Source organism: Frankliniella occidentalis, unplaced genomic scaffold (genome assembly GCF_000697945.3).
Source record: "Frankliniella occidentalis isolate FOCC.00 unplaced genomic scaffold, Focc_3.1 Scaffold69, whole genome shotgun sequence".
Classification (NCBI taxonomy): Eukaryota; Metazoa; Arthropoda; class Insecta; order Thysanoptera; family Thripidae; genus Frankliniella; species Frankliniella occidentalis.
This window is the reverse complement of record NW_026267199.1, coordinates 1507652-1523566: the sequence shown is the minus strand read 5'-3', so window position 1 is coordinate 1523566 and position 15915 is coordinate 1507652. Positions and strand designations below refer to the sequence as shown.

The following is a 15915-nucleotide window of genomic DNA, read 5'->3' as shown; positions in this document are numbered from 1 at the left end:
GGGGGGGTAGAGGCGTGTGAACGGCTCCTTTGCCTCGCGGTCCGCCGCCTCCGCCGGCCCATCTTCCCGCCATATTAGGACAGTGGACGATGGACCTCGATGGCTAATAGCCTCTGCCTCTTAGCGGCCACCCTAAGAAAGCAGGGGCCTCTGAAGATATCATTGTCAAGGGCTGCGCTGCCTGGAGGCTCAGCAGATGTGACGTCCTGACGCTGGTCTTCCCTGAAGCGGGACAACCTGACAACCCTATTTTCGGTAGGTTTGTCACCCTACAACAGGGAGGCATCAAGCAATACCATCCCCTGCGGAGAACAACCGCGACGGCTGGCTTCTGATTTTGGGCGCACTACACTCCACGCTTACTGTCTTTGTATGTTTTTGTATGTTTCTGTGCAAACGTTCGTTCCAAGTTAAACCTTCGTTTCGTTTTGAAAAAGAATTGTGGGCCAAACTGCATCATGGCGTGTAGACGTTTGATACTAAAAAAAGTGTTCTATCAACACCGAAAAGTGTGCAAAACAATTGATTTTTTAGCTTTGCGTGAAAATAAAAGACGCAAAGCCAGTTGCTGTGTGCGATACTCATCGTCGGCGGCCCTAAAGGAATATCCGCGGCCTCCACGGTCGTCGTTCCGGGGTCCCAAGAGCACACGGGGGTGTCTGATGCCAATCAGAGCGCGCCGATGACGACCTTGGTCCGACGGATGTTTTCATCGCCGCTTTACCTAAATTGGTTTGATTATGTCCCCGGCGCATCCAGGGGGCGTGTCCCGGCCGGGCGGGGCGGGGCCTGGCGGGGCGAGCGGAGCCGTCCAGACGTCCGAACCACATTACACGATCACATCATCATGCCACATCCTTATTCGCGGGACGCCTCTGGGGGGAAACTGTTGCCGTCTCACTCAAGACGTGGCGAGATCCGCAGCTGAGCACCCCCACCCCCGTCTTCCCCTCTCCCTCGCCCTCCCTCCCCGTTCTTTCTCCTTCCCTCTGACTCGCGGGCGAGGACGCGTAGCGGAGGGCGGTGGGAACCAGCGGGCTCCTCTCCATCCGCTCTGTCCGCTCCACTTTGTAGCCCGCCGCGCGCCATGCCGCGCCGCCCTGTCTGCTAGCCACCGCTGTTATTAGCTGGGAACTCAAACTAACTGACTTCCAATATTTCCGTTTCGGGATGAAGTCAACAGGGCCCTGAGAAAACGTAAAGCGGCACATATTAATGATGACATAGCAGCTCGAAGTGTCGGCAAATATTCGTCCTGTGTTGCGTAATAATACTGCTCGGATTTCTTCAGGTTTATTGGCTGAGCCTTAAAGCAATAAGAAATAAAGAATCTGAATAAAAATAAGAGGCGAAGCCTTAACAATCGAGTCGAGTAGTCGAGTAGCCCCCAGGAGTTTGGGAGATCACGGCCCAACTTATGGGGATCCAACCTTCCCAATGGTAAAGTTTACAGGGTTAATGTGAGTCAGAGATATGTTGTTCTGATGTGAGTACAACAAAAATTGCTGCGAAACTAATTGCCGAGCAATTATTATCCTTTGAAAGATAACTGAGGCCAAAGTTAAAATGAGCGCTTGCTTCTAAAACGCCTCATGTTGCAGTCCGTGCGTTAGCAAGCCTGCGCATGAGAACGGCATCGTAGAACTGAGGTATATTTCGTACGCGCGAGGAGCGGCGTCGAGTAAATGGGCAAAATAGGTACAAAAAAAAACTAAGGAGGAAAGAAGTTGATAATTACTTCCCCATGATAATTAATTGTCAACATAACAAAATCACAAAACAACGGAAACGCACATCGCTTCCGCGACCAGGGATCAGCCTCTTTGTCTATAACAATGCCTAGTTTTAAAAGGGCGTTTTAAAGAGACTGGCATGGAACAGGGATATCTGCTGGACTCTGGCTTGGAACAGCCAGAAGCCCCTGCGAACCTTAGCGTAGGCAACCCGGCCAGCCACTCTTGAATGGCGGGTTGGCCTACCCTGAAGGCGCTTCGTTGTTCGAGCTTGCTTTGAGTGCTTTGAGAGTTCCGTCAAGCGCGCGCTACCCAATGGCGGAGGGAATTTGTACTACTCACTCGCCAGGAATTAGTACTCAGTTAGTACTCTCACCCTGTCACATTATTAGAATTTGTACCAACAAACTGAGGCGCAATTCCAAAGCGATGTGGGGTGGGGCGTGCATGACGTTTCCACCGCCCAATTTTGTCCGATCCCGACGCAAAGCAATCCATTCTGTTCGGAGGAATTATTACTTTCCGAATATGATCTTGCCAGAATTTTTGTACTACCTTCTAACACCATGAAAATCGAGGTAAAAGTCAGCCCGGCGCCTGCATAATTAGGGACAATTTTTGTACCGAGGTTAGATGTGTCGATGTGCACATCGACAGACATGTCTTTGCGCACACCTTAATCAGATACAGATTGGTATTTAGGGACAAGTTGTTCCTGGGCTAGGTAAATGCATTGCCTTGTATGTAACGTAAATACAAATTGGTGTTTGACCTAGGAGTGCACATCTTGTCTACTTACAAAAATAGTCCCTGGCCGTTAAAGTGTGTATTCTACTTGCAATCTTTTTTATGATGACCCACAGCAACCGCTGTGACGAGTTCTCTATTTCTATGAAAGCAGTTTGTCAGTGAGACGCATATATTCTTTAGCTTTCCACATCCCTGCTCCTTATACCTACCGCACGCACGCTTTACCTTTTTATGGCTCTGCACTTTGTTTCTTTGAAGAAAGAGTCGCGTCTGCTTGCAGTACTGTACTGTACCAGCACCAGCACACAGTATTCAATAATTACTATTTTTAATTTCGGAGAAATTACCGGAAATCTCCAACTGCCTTTCTTCTTACAGTGAAATGGATCATCAACGAGTTAAAATAGCGACTAACGAGTTGTGTGTATCATTTTTTAAAATTTAACCACCCCGCCCCTGGCTTGGGAAAATCTATTGATGAAACGGGCTTACGCAAATGATCTGGTGTTTGTCTGTCTAAAAGAGAGATGAGCTAGAGTCTTCATATTTTCAGGGTCTCTTCAGAGTTGCTCCCGATTCGCCCACGGTAAATCTCCCCACCACCCCACAGGTGTAAGAAAACCGAAGAAAACGGAGAAAGTTGCTCACCAAGTGGTGTGCTTGTGTGCTTTTCAAATTGCAAATAACCTTACACACTTCGCAAACGTCTGCGCAACTGCACGCCTCCTGGTGAGCAACCTTTGACACTTTGGTGTACCTTTTCCTGCACTGCAAAATGCTTGCAAAGAACAGGTTCGTATTGCAAACTATTTTCTTTGCAGCTTGCAAAGAATTTTCAAGCATCGTAATACGAACTAGTTCTTCGCAAGCTTACAAACAATTTCTTTGCAATGCAAACACATTGTTTGCAAGGATTCTGCCAGCTTGCAAAGAACTTCTTTGCAATACGAGCTAATTCTTTGCAAGACAATGCTCACAAATTCTTTGCAACGTTGCAAAAAATATAGTTTGCAAGCATTTTACAGTGTGTACTGTTACTACGACCAGTAAAACCAAGAACATCTTTCGCTTGACACAAAATTGTCGTTTTCTATTGAAAGCGTGGAAGCGAATGAACCGTGCACCGGGATTCTGTACAGCTTCTACCTTCAAGCCTGTTTATATCGATCGATCGATCGATCGACGATATTTGTCGGCATATTATCGATTCCCGACGGACAATGATGATTGGATGATTGTTTTTTGATGCCGGCGCGGTGATGGACGGCTGTCACTTGCGCGCGACACCGCCGGCGCCAGCGGGCTCGGTGCGCGGGCGGGGCGGGGTGGGGCGAGGCGGGCCGAGCCGGGCCAGCCAGACCCACGTACTTCTCGCAAGCTCACTGAGGCTGGTTTTGTGATACCTTCAACCAAAAATGTGCGAGAACAATAGATGGTTTGCGATTCCCACGCTATTCCGTTGACATGGCCATACGTATGGCTACAATAAGCTGTGATTGCGACTCCCCCCCCCCCCCCCCACCCTGGGACTTAAGGTGCTAAAACGGCATGATTACTGATTTTCATCGTAAACTAAATTGCGATAAAAAGCAGTAATGGGATCAAGCTTGCTTTATTGCTAAAAAATGTGCGTTTGTTATGAAATATATTTGTAACCTTACGAAATGTATCCTAAATTGATACTTAATAAATATTTTCGTAATTTGTTTTTACAAATGATTACGTAACATGTTTTTGGAAAATCACGAAAACTGTTTTCAGTTTACCTGAAACCTTTCACTGTGGCCTTTCCGCTGTTGCGTCCTGGATACGAAGCTACGTCATGAAAACATCCTTACTTGCTTTTCGCTGTTTAATCATTTGTACGACACATGACACCGAGGGGCGGGGAGCCATAATGTCACTCTCATGTTTGTCCCACAAGACTCATCGAAATAACCCTCTCCCACCCCCACCCCCCAAAAAATGTTTATGGGAATTTGGGGGACTTACGAACGAGTGCGTACTTCTTCCTTTCGCCTCGTACTTTTACGTACTTTTAGCATCATAGTCACAATTATAGACCGCTTCTCATTGCGCTCTTCGATGCTGGCAGTATTTCTGGGTAATCTTGTTGAAAACTGACGCTGCTACCCCTCGGTATCCCGCGGTACCCCGCGGCAGCGCGGCCCGGCCCGGGCCCGCGGGGACGCGCATTGCTATTCCGCTCACAGCTGTGTGTGAACAGAGTGTCCCCGGCCGGGCCGGTCAGCCCCGGCCGGTCAGTCGAGCAGCGCTGCCCTTATCGGTACCGGTCCTGACCCTCCGCAACTATCGCAAGAATGTCAGCAACAAAGAAGCTGCTGGAAAAATTTAATTCCCGGCCGTTAGTGCCTTGCCGCTGGTCGGCCTGCCCCTGGAGCCCGTAGACGTGTGTTCCAGGACTCACTGAGAAAAAATTTTCTCCCCTAGGACTATACAGTTGTCTATTGCGTCCTATTTTGGTCCCAGCACTAAACATTTAGTTCCCGCGATCAGAAACTTTGGTGGCAGGCAATGAACATGTGAGGCTAGGCAACAAAACTTTTGTCCTTAGAGCAAATTGTTTAGTGCGTCAAAAACTTTCGGTCTGGGGACAAAAAGTCCAATGCCCAGGACTAAAAAATTTTCTCAGTGCTGGAGCCGGATGGCTCCCGGGGGCTCCAGGCCGGGATCTGTGTGAGAACGCCTGCTCCTAGAGCTGTACAGGTGTTCCGGGAGCTTGTTTTGGAGCCGGTATATCGGTTGTCGTGTCCATGACCCTTGCTCTCGCTGCTGCGGGGCCCTAGAACTGAAGTAAGATATATCCCAAGACTCTACTCCTGGAATTTCCAGTCCATGCTGCAAGTGCTTAACCTAAACCTTGCTCCGAGGCTAGTTTTCTCTGTAGCTTCCTGTAACTTGCAGCCCTTGCCCTGCAAGGCGTGACGTGAGCCCGACCTAAGCCTGAAGAGGTGCTGAGGTGCTGCCAGCTCTCCGGCTGGAGTCTCGACTGCCGGCGGCCGTTAGCCACAGCCAGAGAGCGGGCCTAGGGCTAGGCGGCCTAATTACTGTGGAGATGGGAGGAGCCTCCGTCCTGAAGTTAGGCTCCTGGAGCCGGGGCCGGCCTCCCATCCTGACGCCCGCCTTGGCCAATCAGAGACTGCGGGAGGGAATGTTTCTATCTTGACCAAAGTACTATTTCTTTGCAAATCGAACTGGCACGGCGGGACTTCTTACTGCCTTTAATGAACTGGTCTTGCTGGACAAAACCTATAGGCCAAAACAAGTGGCTGGCAGGGTGTCGTAACGGAACGCGTAACGAAAACGCATAAAACCGCAATTAAAATTGCAATTTTAATGTGTTATTGAAGCGTTTTCGGAAATATTCAAACGTATTCTCATTTATTATGCTCGCAGAAAGATGAAAACGCTTCAAAAACGCTTTTAAACGGAAATTTTATCTTCGGTTTAGTGCGTTTCCGTTACGCGTTACGTTACGTTACGACGCCCTGGTTGCTGCCACAATCAGAAACTATCTCCCCCATTGTCCCCCTCCCTTTCACCTTGGTATTCTTTCCTAAATGCCAAATATCTGCATAGCTTGTACAATATTTTCCATGTTCGTTGTTTCAGGAGTCTGACGATACCATGCCGTCCCCGAGGTCCGTGGACGATGGCGACATGAGCGGTGGCGAGTCGTCCGGCGGAGAGTCTCCGCGCGCCCTCAGCCCCGAGCCCAAGCCCAAGTTCACTCTCCCGGACATGATCCGGGCAGGTAAGTTGACCCCTTTGCCCCGGTGGTGCACTGCCTAGGCCTAGCGCCTGTCAACATTTCTCATGAAAAACAAACTAATTTGGCTCAAAAATGCCACACTTGTGGCTTTACATGAGTATTGTTTTCCATTTTTTTTAAAAATGCTATTTTTGTATGACTTTGCAGAAATATCGTTTTCCATTGAACTACGGGCGTTATTATAATTTACTATATTTTTGAAATTGTGTACTTTTTGCTTACACTTCTCGGCAACACTGGACGCTTGCATGCGCTGGTAATTTGAGACAGTACCGGGTGATTCGGGGAGAGGGCGATGGGTTTGCCTACTGGCTGTGCCTGTGAGACACCAAAGGCCCAGGCAAAGCCGCCACCACCACCACCTGCGCCTTCTCTGAATCACCCGGTACAGTAAGCAAGTCCTCGCGCTCCGCATCGCCGGGTGTGAGTGGGCCTGTTGGGCTGGGGCCATGGAGCGCCTGGGGCGTAGGCAACCCATCCGGCCTGACTGGTCGACGGGCTTCTATGCCTCGCGGCGCGTCTTCTCAGCGTTGGGGCCAGAGACACACTAATATTCCGGGGCTGAGCTGCAGTGCCTCCAAAGTTGCAGGTTCGTGTGGGCTACTTCCTCCTCCGCCCATGTTAAAGCATAGGCGAAAAAAAAAAAGGAAGCCCGCAACAGCCTCCCCTTTTGGAGGCACTGCTGAGCTGCTCTTGGTTTCACGATATTATAGAGTCATACTTCACTCGAACACTTCACTTCCTGTAGAATACAATATATTGTCATTTGGTTACTTTACTTTTTTAAAGGTTTACTTTCCTTGGCAGGTATAAAAAATGTTCTGCAGAAAGGTGGAGGTGGTACCTCACTGACTCCAGCTAGCGCTCCTGAAGCCCACCAACAAACATCAACGTCCACTTCTTCCCCACTGACATCATCGGCATCTCTCATTTCAAGTTCGTATTCCCCCCATTTTTCAAAGAAATGCATCAGTATCTCTATTAAATTCATGAATTTTAAAATAGTAGTGTTTACTCATAGTTGCTGGAAACAATACAAAATAATATGTTTTTTTATGTCTTACCCAGCATCTTACCCAGGAGTGATGTACCAAACTGCTCAAGGCCTGGTATATGCTACTCCAAGTCCCTCACTACCCAATGGTGTAATATTGAGTCTCCCACCTGGCATTCAACTTCAACCACACAACGAAGCTAACGGTAAGGTAGTTCTCATGCCATTATACAGTTTTCTTGTTATCAGTATCTTTGGCTGATCTCTTTTCTGAATGGTTTACAGGTAGTTCTGCGTCATCATCATCATCATCAGCTCAAGCTGCAGCAGCTGCAGTTTTACGACAACCACAATTTATAAGAATACCCTTCCCAATGGCGTTGTCAGACCCACAGGTTTCTGTACCATCACAGTCACGAAATATTATGTCAGAAGCTGCTGACTTAAGTAAAGGTCGTAAATAACACATTGTGATTTCACATGTAATTTTTTATTGTAACATATGTCGCTCATTATAAAAAAATAGGTTTTTTTTCATCTTCATTTTGTTTTTAGCCACTTACATGTGTGGAAAGTAGTTCAGTGAATTCATTGATTTGAACTCTCATCATCCATGGCTGGCACCATGCAAACTGAGTTACTGAACAGCAATATCCTTTCATATGGTCTGCTTATTGGTGTTTTTTGTAACTATTGAACCAATTGAATGTATTAATTGCGAGATCTGGGGTTTCATATACCAAAGGTTAATCCTCTAGTAATGTGATTACCACCATACATTAGGTCTGCAGTGTAAGAAGAAATAAGAGATTGGTTTACCTTACTACACTGTTTGGTTCTGATGGCCAGTTTGTTATGTGTAACAAATTTTGTTATTTAATATTTATGTTGAGAGGTTCTGGTAGGATTGACTACCATCTCTTTCAATTGCTGTTCTGCTTTGTGACCGTCCATTACTTAGAGAGAATAGTAACTCTGCACAAACATTTATACTTATTCTTTTTAAGTCATTGAATACATTTGACGTCAGTCAGCCAACTAAAGTTGTGCTGTTAGTTTTCTTGTTTCATGTAGTAGATGTTATTGTAGCTTCTTTTTGATTTTCTAATTGTATGTGAAGTGTAAGATGCGGACACAAAGTTTTGAGTACATAGTGAAATTTTTATTTGGACATATACAATGTAACTTTGTAATTTTCTGCATAATTTTGTGTCCAAAATAATTGTGATGACTAATTTTTTCTTGAAAAAGAAGTATGATTTGGACAGATTCTTTTGTTTAACCAATTCATTGATAAATTTAAAATTTATCGTAGAAAAGCCTTCTGTTTTTGTAAAGGGGACCAAGAAAATTTTAATACTTCTTTGTATGAAAACAGGCAGTATGTAGCTCATGACTTTGTATAATTCAATGAGACTTTTGTAAAAATTGAAAACATAAAGACTGCATATTCTGTACTACTAAATAAGGCTTCTATATTTTGCTGTGTGGCAATTTTAAAAATAAGGTAATGTAGGCTGGAGATTGATGGAATGGAACAAATTTTGAGTCTTGAATCATGTTGACATCAAATTGAGCTGTGCACGTAATAACTAAGTTTTTGTTTTACTTGATTATTTTGTCATCATCTAGTCAGCTGACTCAAACCTTTCCATCCTCCTGAACATATATTTGAAGTCTGTTGGGATCATTCCTGCTTGGGAATTTTAACAACCAGTTGCCTTGTTTTTTCCATATTCTGAATATTCCTCTCGTTTCCATTGATCAGTTGGGCAGTCAGTGCAAGATTGTGCCAAAACATCATTCATACCTCTTTCACTGAGTGTGTTAGTGAGGCTGAGAGCTCTACTGTCATGATTTAGGGTAAATCTCCCTTTTGTCATACAATTCAATATGTCAATGTTCAAGCTATTGCAGGACTATGATTTTCTCCATTTCTTTCTGAATCCCTGCAATAGCACACTACCAGAGGACATGCAATTTATGTTTGTTCAAATCAACTTGCACATTAAATCGCTAATTTGTACAATTTTAACTTACCATAATAGAATTATGGTTTGTTTGAAAGGTCAATAGTGCTGAAAGGTGGCGAGTGTTTAGTTAGACCAAAAAAGCAAGGACTCCAATCTAACAAAGTAAGAACATGATTGTATTTGTAATTATTTGATTATTACAAAGGAAACTAAAAGTAAAGAGCATAAACTAAGGGAAGGCATTTTCAACGTTGAAAGGCTCTCCTAAAACTTACATTACAAAAAGTGAGAGTCAGCTAACAAAATTATGGCACAAAGAAAATTTTTGTTGTCATTAATGGTGAATGCCTGATGTTTCTATTGAACATCTGTCACGCTACAAATACACCTAGGCCTCTAGTCTCTTTAGCAGCAGCTGTGACAGTTGGAGGAGGAGGAAGGTCTGTACGAAGACGCCTGAAGAGTAACACATGCGGTTCTGAAATTTCATTAACAAAATTATTTCAACACAGATACCAAATAAATCTGAGAAATGACACTGACAATTCCTCTTTACCTGGAGTATGCATCATGTAGTGTACCCAGCCTGGACTTTGCTGTACTCCTAAGTTTCGCCATTCTGTCTCACTCATCAAGTGCGTTTTGGGAATTTGAGCAGCAAGCTCGGTATTAGTAAGTATAACATGTCTGAAAACAAATTAAACAATGGACAATTTAAATCAGAATAAGAAATAGGAATTAAATTGGTACGCTGTTGGTAGAAGCATCGGGCTGTGAAAGCCTCCAACTATGTAACTCTGAGCAAGTTAGCACTAACCTGTATTCGTAAGTATCGTCGTAGTACTTGTCTGAGTACTGCACCTGGTCGACTGGCATTTCGATTTCGGGAGACAGAGAAACCGACAAGTAGCTTGTGACACAACCTTAACAAGAATTGAAATAGAAAATGTAATAGAATTTCCCCGAAACGACGCCCCTAAAATACAGCGTTAAAACCGCGAACCGGGAAAAGGATCATACGACTTGCCTTGTAGTTGGCGCGAAGTTTTGATTCGAATGAACAAGAAAACATCTGACGTGAAACACCTACTGCGCAGGCGCAAGCGCAAACCGTAGTTTTCCGCCTTGTCTGAAGTTCAGTAACGGCTTTCCTTCGTACCCCTTCGATTATCAGCCCACATGAATTACCTTCCACCGTCTTCAAAGTGCACTGATTTACCTCGAATTTTCGCTCTTGATTTTTCATTTGACTCGCTCTATAAGGCGGTCCCCCAACCCTGAGGCCCGCATAAGCAGCGCGGAGAAGAGTGGCAATACCCCATGCTAAAAGGCGCTACTCCATGTCACAGGCTACGTTGGGGCCGGCCGAGTTGACGTGGTCGCCGCTAGATGGCTCTGCGACAGTCCTTCGGGGCGGCGAGCGGGTATTTTAAAAGCTCATTCCGCAGGGAATCTATAGATATTTAGGGATATTATAGAGCATTACCCACTCGAAAGGAAAACGTCATCACGAAAACCTCCTCCCAGGGTAGGAAAATGAAGCAAACTGCATTCGAACCGCATTATATGTCCCATCTGAAACACGCATTTTAGGCGCATATACGCTTATAGCAGCTCTGCTACGGTACCTGGGCTTGTGATCTCTTTAGGACTTTACGAGGTAACCATTCTTGCACTTGTGACCTCACTGGTGACCTCACAAGTGCAAGAATCGTGACCTCGTTAGTCATAAAGAGGTCACAATGAGGTCTCGGTGAGAACCACATTTTCCTTGGGCTGCGTTTGATCTTGCAAATCGTCAGCTCAGAATGTACATAAAGCTAATGTACAAAACAACTACGTCGAATAACTACGTGCATGAATCTGAGCATGCTCAACTATGCATGATTTTGTTGATGTAAGTACCAGGTGGCTGACTTAGCCTGCACTTCACACTATCAGAGTTATACTGTACCGTGTATGCACGCGAGCGGCGTGGGCTGCCTACCCGCACGGGGCCGCAGGGAGCCGTGAGCAGCGAGGATAGGCAAACCCACTCGCACCCGTGCATCCGGTACAGCAAAACTATACGAAGGGCGTGGCGTGGAGGCAGCCCACCGGGTATCATATTTCTACACAACAGCACACGAATTCACTGCAAGTAGAGGAGTGAGCTCCTCTGATGTTGTGAATACAATTTCATGACTCCCGAGGGAGCGACATCAATAGTCACATCACTCGTTTTGAGTCAGTTTTGCGATCATATTGACATCGATGTGGCTCAAAAAATGCATTTTTGTCATTCAAATCATGGAAGGTCGAATCAACACAACATCGAAGCGACGAGATTTTCATTTCTGGCACTTAAAATAGTGTTATGATTTTTAGTGTACGCTACTTGCGCCGTATTACTGTGTACCTACTCACGTACATACGAAATTATATGAAAGTGCGTACAAAAAGGTTAATAAGAATTTACTGTGTAGATGACTATATGGCAACTGGAAAAAGATGGGGAAGTCCAAAACAACGTTCGGGACAGTGTCACTTACTCCTTGTTGATCCCTTACTTAGCCCTCAGTAAGTCGAAGGAGAGGTGGAGGGTATAGGGGTAGTAAGTATATTAAGTAAGAGTGTCTAGTTGCGCGTTTTTACTGATGGGTAAAGCGATCCGAGCTAGGGTCTAAGAGAGAGAGAGAGAGAGAGAGAGAGAGAGAGAGAGAGGAAAACAGAGGACGCGTAACCAAGAGGGAGAGGGCTGAGTGGGGGAGCGAGGGGCGGAGCCTGCTGTTGGCCACCAATTGGGAGCGTGGAGGTGCCGGGATGCTGACCAACCAGAGGCGAGCTCTGAACCGAGTGCCATGGGGCCATGGGCGTACCCGGCCCGCCCGTGCGATTCTGAGAATTAGGAGTATAGTATTCATTTTTTATACCAACGGGTGAGGGGAAGGGGGGGGGGAGGACACTGGGAGCGCTGTCGAGACCCTGGCGTCTGCTGATAATACCTTTTTGGAATGCGTCGGGTATACAGGGTGTTGGTTCTGAGTGTACACAAGTTTTTGAAAGGGCATATTTTAAAAATTTACGTCCTGGAGTCACAACATTGCGTTTTGGATGAAACTTTTACCAGTTGTTAATATTATAATATCATGAGTAACGCATCCTGGCTGGCTCAGTATAACAGTCATGACAATCCAAAGGACAGTTTTGACGGCGATTTTGGACTCATTTCACCATTTGAAGTGAAATGCCCAAAACAATGGGATTCAAACGAAAAAAATTTGAGCGGAAAGAGCAAAATCCGTTTCGTGAGACTTAGTTGCTATTCTGCAACAAAATATTTTGGATTTTGCTGCTTTTTTGGCCGTTGCTGGATTTGACAGTTTTGTTTTACTTTTCGACAAAAAATAATTGATTACTGCTTATGCTGTACCGCTTTCAAGCATGTAAGCGGGTTGCCTCTTTGCTATGCGTTAGGCAGGGGACAGGGGCGATAGGCAAGCCCGCCCAACGTTCCCGCGTGCGGCACAGTATACCAGGTGGCTCACACACGCCGCGCGGCACTTTCATTGTTATACCGTACCGCATGCAATCGTGTGGGCAGGATGCCTACCCGCACGGGGCCGTAAGGAGCCTTGGGCATCGAGGATAGGCAAACCCGCCTGCACCCGTGTATGCGGTACGGTACGCCGTACAGTATAGCTAAGAAATGCGCAGCGTGAATCAGGCACCTGGTAGTATAAGCAGAAAAGAAAAGAACACCTATCAATGAATATACATCAAGACGTGGATTGGTCAAAACTTCGTCAAAACTGGGACATTTTTGCATCAAAATTTCGTTTTTAACGTCGTCAGATTGACATGAAACTGACGTGCCTTCATTCAGCATTTCTCGCTGGGTAGCAACAATGTCGGAATATACCAGGTGGCTGATTCACGCCACGCACTTTCGTAGTCATACTGTACCGCATGCACGGGTGCAAGCGGGTTTGCCTATCCTCGGAGCCCACGGTTCCTTACGGCCCCATGCGAGTAGGCACCCCGTCCGCACGCGTGCATGCGGTACAGTATAACTACGAAAGTGCGCGGCTTGAAACAGCCACCTGGTATAGACTACGATGCACACGGTAAAAATGGTTTCTGATATTTCAAGACCTGGTCTTACACCCCCAAAATTGCGTGTTCTTTAGTGAAGTAAAGGTGCTCGGCTGATCTGAGAACATTGTCTTGTCTCAATGCAAATTGCATTGGTGAATGAAAACTGCATTGCCGCGATTCAAATGTTCTTGAGAAATCGGGGGTCAAGAACATGCTTTCCTGGATGTAGTTTTACCGAGTGCTACGATCAAGGAGCAAAAAAGAGTAGTCAACCGGACGAATCAAAAAGTGAACAACCGGCTCCCCCTATACCGCTTGCGATATATATTCAGTACAGTAATAAGCAAATCACACATGTAATTTTATATTTAATATTATGTACCAATATCATCTGCTAAAAGTACAGGGTCTATGGCGGAGGTAGTATTACTGGTTCAAAAGTCCATCGCATCCAGCAGCGGTCCAATTTCCTAGCCAGGATTTCAACAAACCGATTAAATGCACTGAATGCTACAATGCACCTGAAAGTAGGCAAAAAGCTTAGTAGCGTAGCCCCCCCCCCCACCCCTTTCCTTCTAGAGGCTATCTGGGGCCTCTCGCCTGGCTCTCCCAGCCCCGCGGCGACACGCTCGGTCAGGTCAGTGCGAACGGAACAAGATTGGTCCAAACAGCCGCGAGCCAACGCTCGAGCTATCGAGCAAGGCAGAGATTGACGCCGCCTCCCAAAGCGTTCACGGTCAATCGATGGCCTGGTCGATCCCCTAATTGCTTAATTGATAACTCGCTCATTAAGCTTGCCCGGGTCCCCTTGCATGGCAGTCTGGTCTATTCGCGTGAGTGTGACCCGCCCACACGGCGCGGGCTACCCTCAGGACGCCCCACCCCGAACCACCGGCCAGGACAGGCTTTCTGGACAAAGTATCCCGCCCTCTTGTGAGAAATGAATCGACGTCTCAAGTCGCCCTGATTTCGTCCGCACAAAGCGAGGGCAATCTCAACGCTAAGTCGATATTCAGTTTCTCTCTCGCTAGGCGCGATTGCAAGGCGTGAGGTCACGTGATTCGATTCGTAGTCGCGGAGAGTTCCGGCAACGCTTCTGGATTGGTGATATTTCTTTTCGGGGGTGGGGGTGGGTGTGAGGGGACGCCCCAGGGCCAGCTTCACCTCACCTGAGTTCTCCCGGCCCTAGAGGAGCCGGCAACCATTACGTCTAATTGTCTCCCCGTAATTACCTTTGTACGCCGTCGTCCACTGCACGACCCTGTGCCCGGCTGCAGCGGCCCGGCGGAGCACCGGCTTGGCAGGCAGACCAGCGTGGCTCTCTGAGCCACTCGGGTACAACAGGCTGACTGAGCTGCACAGATACCCCCTGTGTGAGCTGATAATATGCAACATAGGGAAAGATGACAAGTTTCACTCACAACTTTTCGATATCTGAGTGTGGAGTTTTTCATACATTTAAATAAATTAGTAGCCTCGTTCCGGGTGCCGGGTGCTGTGCCGTGCCGTGCCCGTTGCCCGTGCCGTTGCGTGCCGTGCCATGCTCGCCCTCGCCCTCCCAGTGTTGACATTGCGCATTGCCCTGACTTAGGTTTTCTGTTCGCTGCAGTGTAGCGTCGTTTTGTTGGAAATGTGTTTCAAAACGTGTCATAATGTCGACTTGTTGTTAGACATCATCACAACAGATGTGAATTTCGTGCCGCACTGTGCGGTGCCCGGATAAACGGGACTCCCAATCACTAACCTATCTGGGTGAGTACTCAATAATAACCCCAGTAGCAGATAATTGTCTCAACTTGTTACATTGTCGTAAATTATTTTCCAAAATGTACATTTTCACTGTGACATATGTTCTTTTACATTAATATTATCAAAATCTTGAAATAACTGGGATGTTTCGGTGAAAGTTGATATCTTTGTTATATCATCACTTTACGCTGATATTTATGGTCACAATGGTATCTCAGTGATGTCAAATTTTTGTCAATATTGGAAGAACCAATGTCATTTTGACAAGGTATATTGTGATAAATAATTGATGTCAGTGTGAGAATTTGAAACAAATCTCTGTTAAGAGGGGAAATAGCTTTCATGGCCACGAACATAAGGTTAAAACCAAAAATAAATACGCAAGTAGATTGGTTGGTTTAATTTATTATTACACATTTGACTCATTTATTGCTTTCCATCTGTCACACCTGTGTTTAGGAGGTTTTAGCTACAATGATGTACGAATGCGTATTTGTCAACACAGTGATGCTCCTTACATTTTCCCCTCTGTCCTTTGTTATGCATCTGCACTGACATGTTTCTAGCTAGAAGACTCCCTGTCAATGAAGATGCATTTCACTTATTCATCTAGAAGTTGTATTCTGTAAACATGACCATAGCTTTAACTAGGTCTGGGGTCTGGGGACGCCAAAGTGTTACTATTCTTTAAGAGTTGTTCGCCTAAACTTTAGAGAAGTGCGTTTTGAGTTAATTATTTTGCTGTGTATTTTCGTACCGCTGCTCCTGTTCTGTAGAGAGGCTTCTCTTATTGTGTCGTCCCGTAATTGGCTGAGCAAGATACTCTCGCCGGAGTGGGAAGGGGTG

The 15915-nt window shown here is 46.1% G+C and overlaps 2 protein-coding genes across 3 annotated transcripts in view; one reads left to right on the top strand and one right to left on the bottom strand.

Moving 5' to 3' along the window:
- The window catches only part of LOC113204469 (serum response factor homolog), a gene marked incomplete in the record, with an annotated part of 98338 nt that extends 89455 nt beyond the window's left edge, over positions 1 to 8883 (top strand). The window contains 4 exon segments of the mRNA XM_052268418.1: positions 6117 to 6258; positions 7084 to 7212; positions 7345 to 7476; positions 7556 to 8883. Of these exon segments, the coding sequence (XP_052124378.1) occupies positions 6117 to 6258; positions 7084 to 7212; positions 7345 to 7476; positions 7556 to 7734 (582 nt within the window).
- A 515-nt stretch (positions 8884 to 9398) lies between these two features.
- On the bottom strand, positions 9399 to 10422 carry LOC113204470 (cyclin-dependent kinases regulatory subunit). Of its 2 annotated transcripts, XM_026419638.2 has the most exons (4): positions 10271 to 10422; positions 10061 to 10166; positions 9800 to 9930; positions 9399 to 9721 (listed from the first exon to the last, which is right to left on the bottom strand). In XM_026419638.2, the coding sequence occupies exons 2-4, from the start codon at positions 10117 to 10119 to the stop codon at positions 9615 to 9617; spliced, it is 297 nt and encodes a 98-aa protein (XP_026275423.1). In that variant the 5' UTR covers positions 10120 to 10166; positions 10271 to 10422; the 3' UTR covers positions 9399 to 9614. The 2 variants fall into 2 exon arrangements, with proteins under 2 accessions (XP_026275423.1, XP_052124383.1); XM_052268423.1 differs by lacking the exon at positions 10271 to 10422 and having other exon boundaries at positions 9399 to 9699; positions 10061 to 10264.
- Positions 10423 to 15915: the final 5493 nt, after the last annotated feature.

Excerpts from the sequence above, each read along its gene's own strand:
- LOC113204470 (XM_026419638.2), bottom strand. The coding sequence starts at position 10,119 with ATGCCAGTCGACCAGGTGCAGTACTCAGACAAGTACTACGACGATACT. Across the intron at positions 9,931-10,060 it reads GACGATACTTACGAATACAG|ACATGTTATACTTACTAATA; the intron begins GTTAGTGCTAAC and ends ATTTGTTTTCAG. Across the intron at positions 9,722-9,799 it reads CTACATGATGCATACTCCAG|AACCGCATGTGTTACTCTTC; the intron begins GTAAAGAGGAAT and ends ATGAAATTTCAG.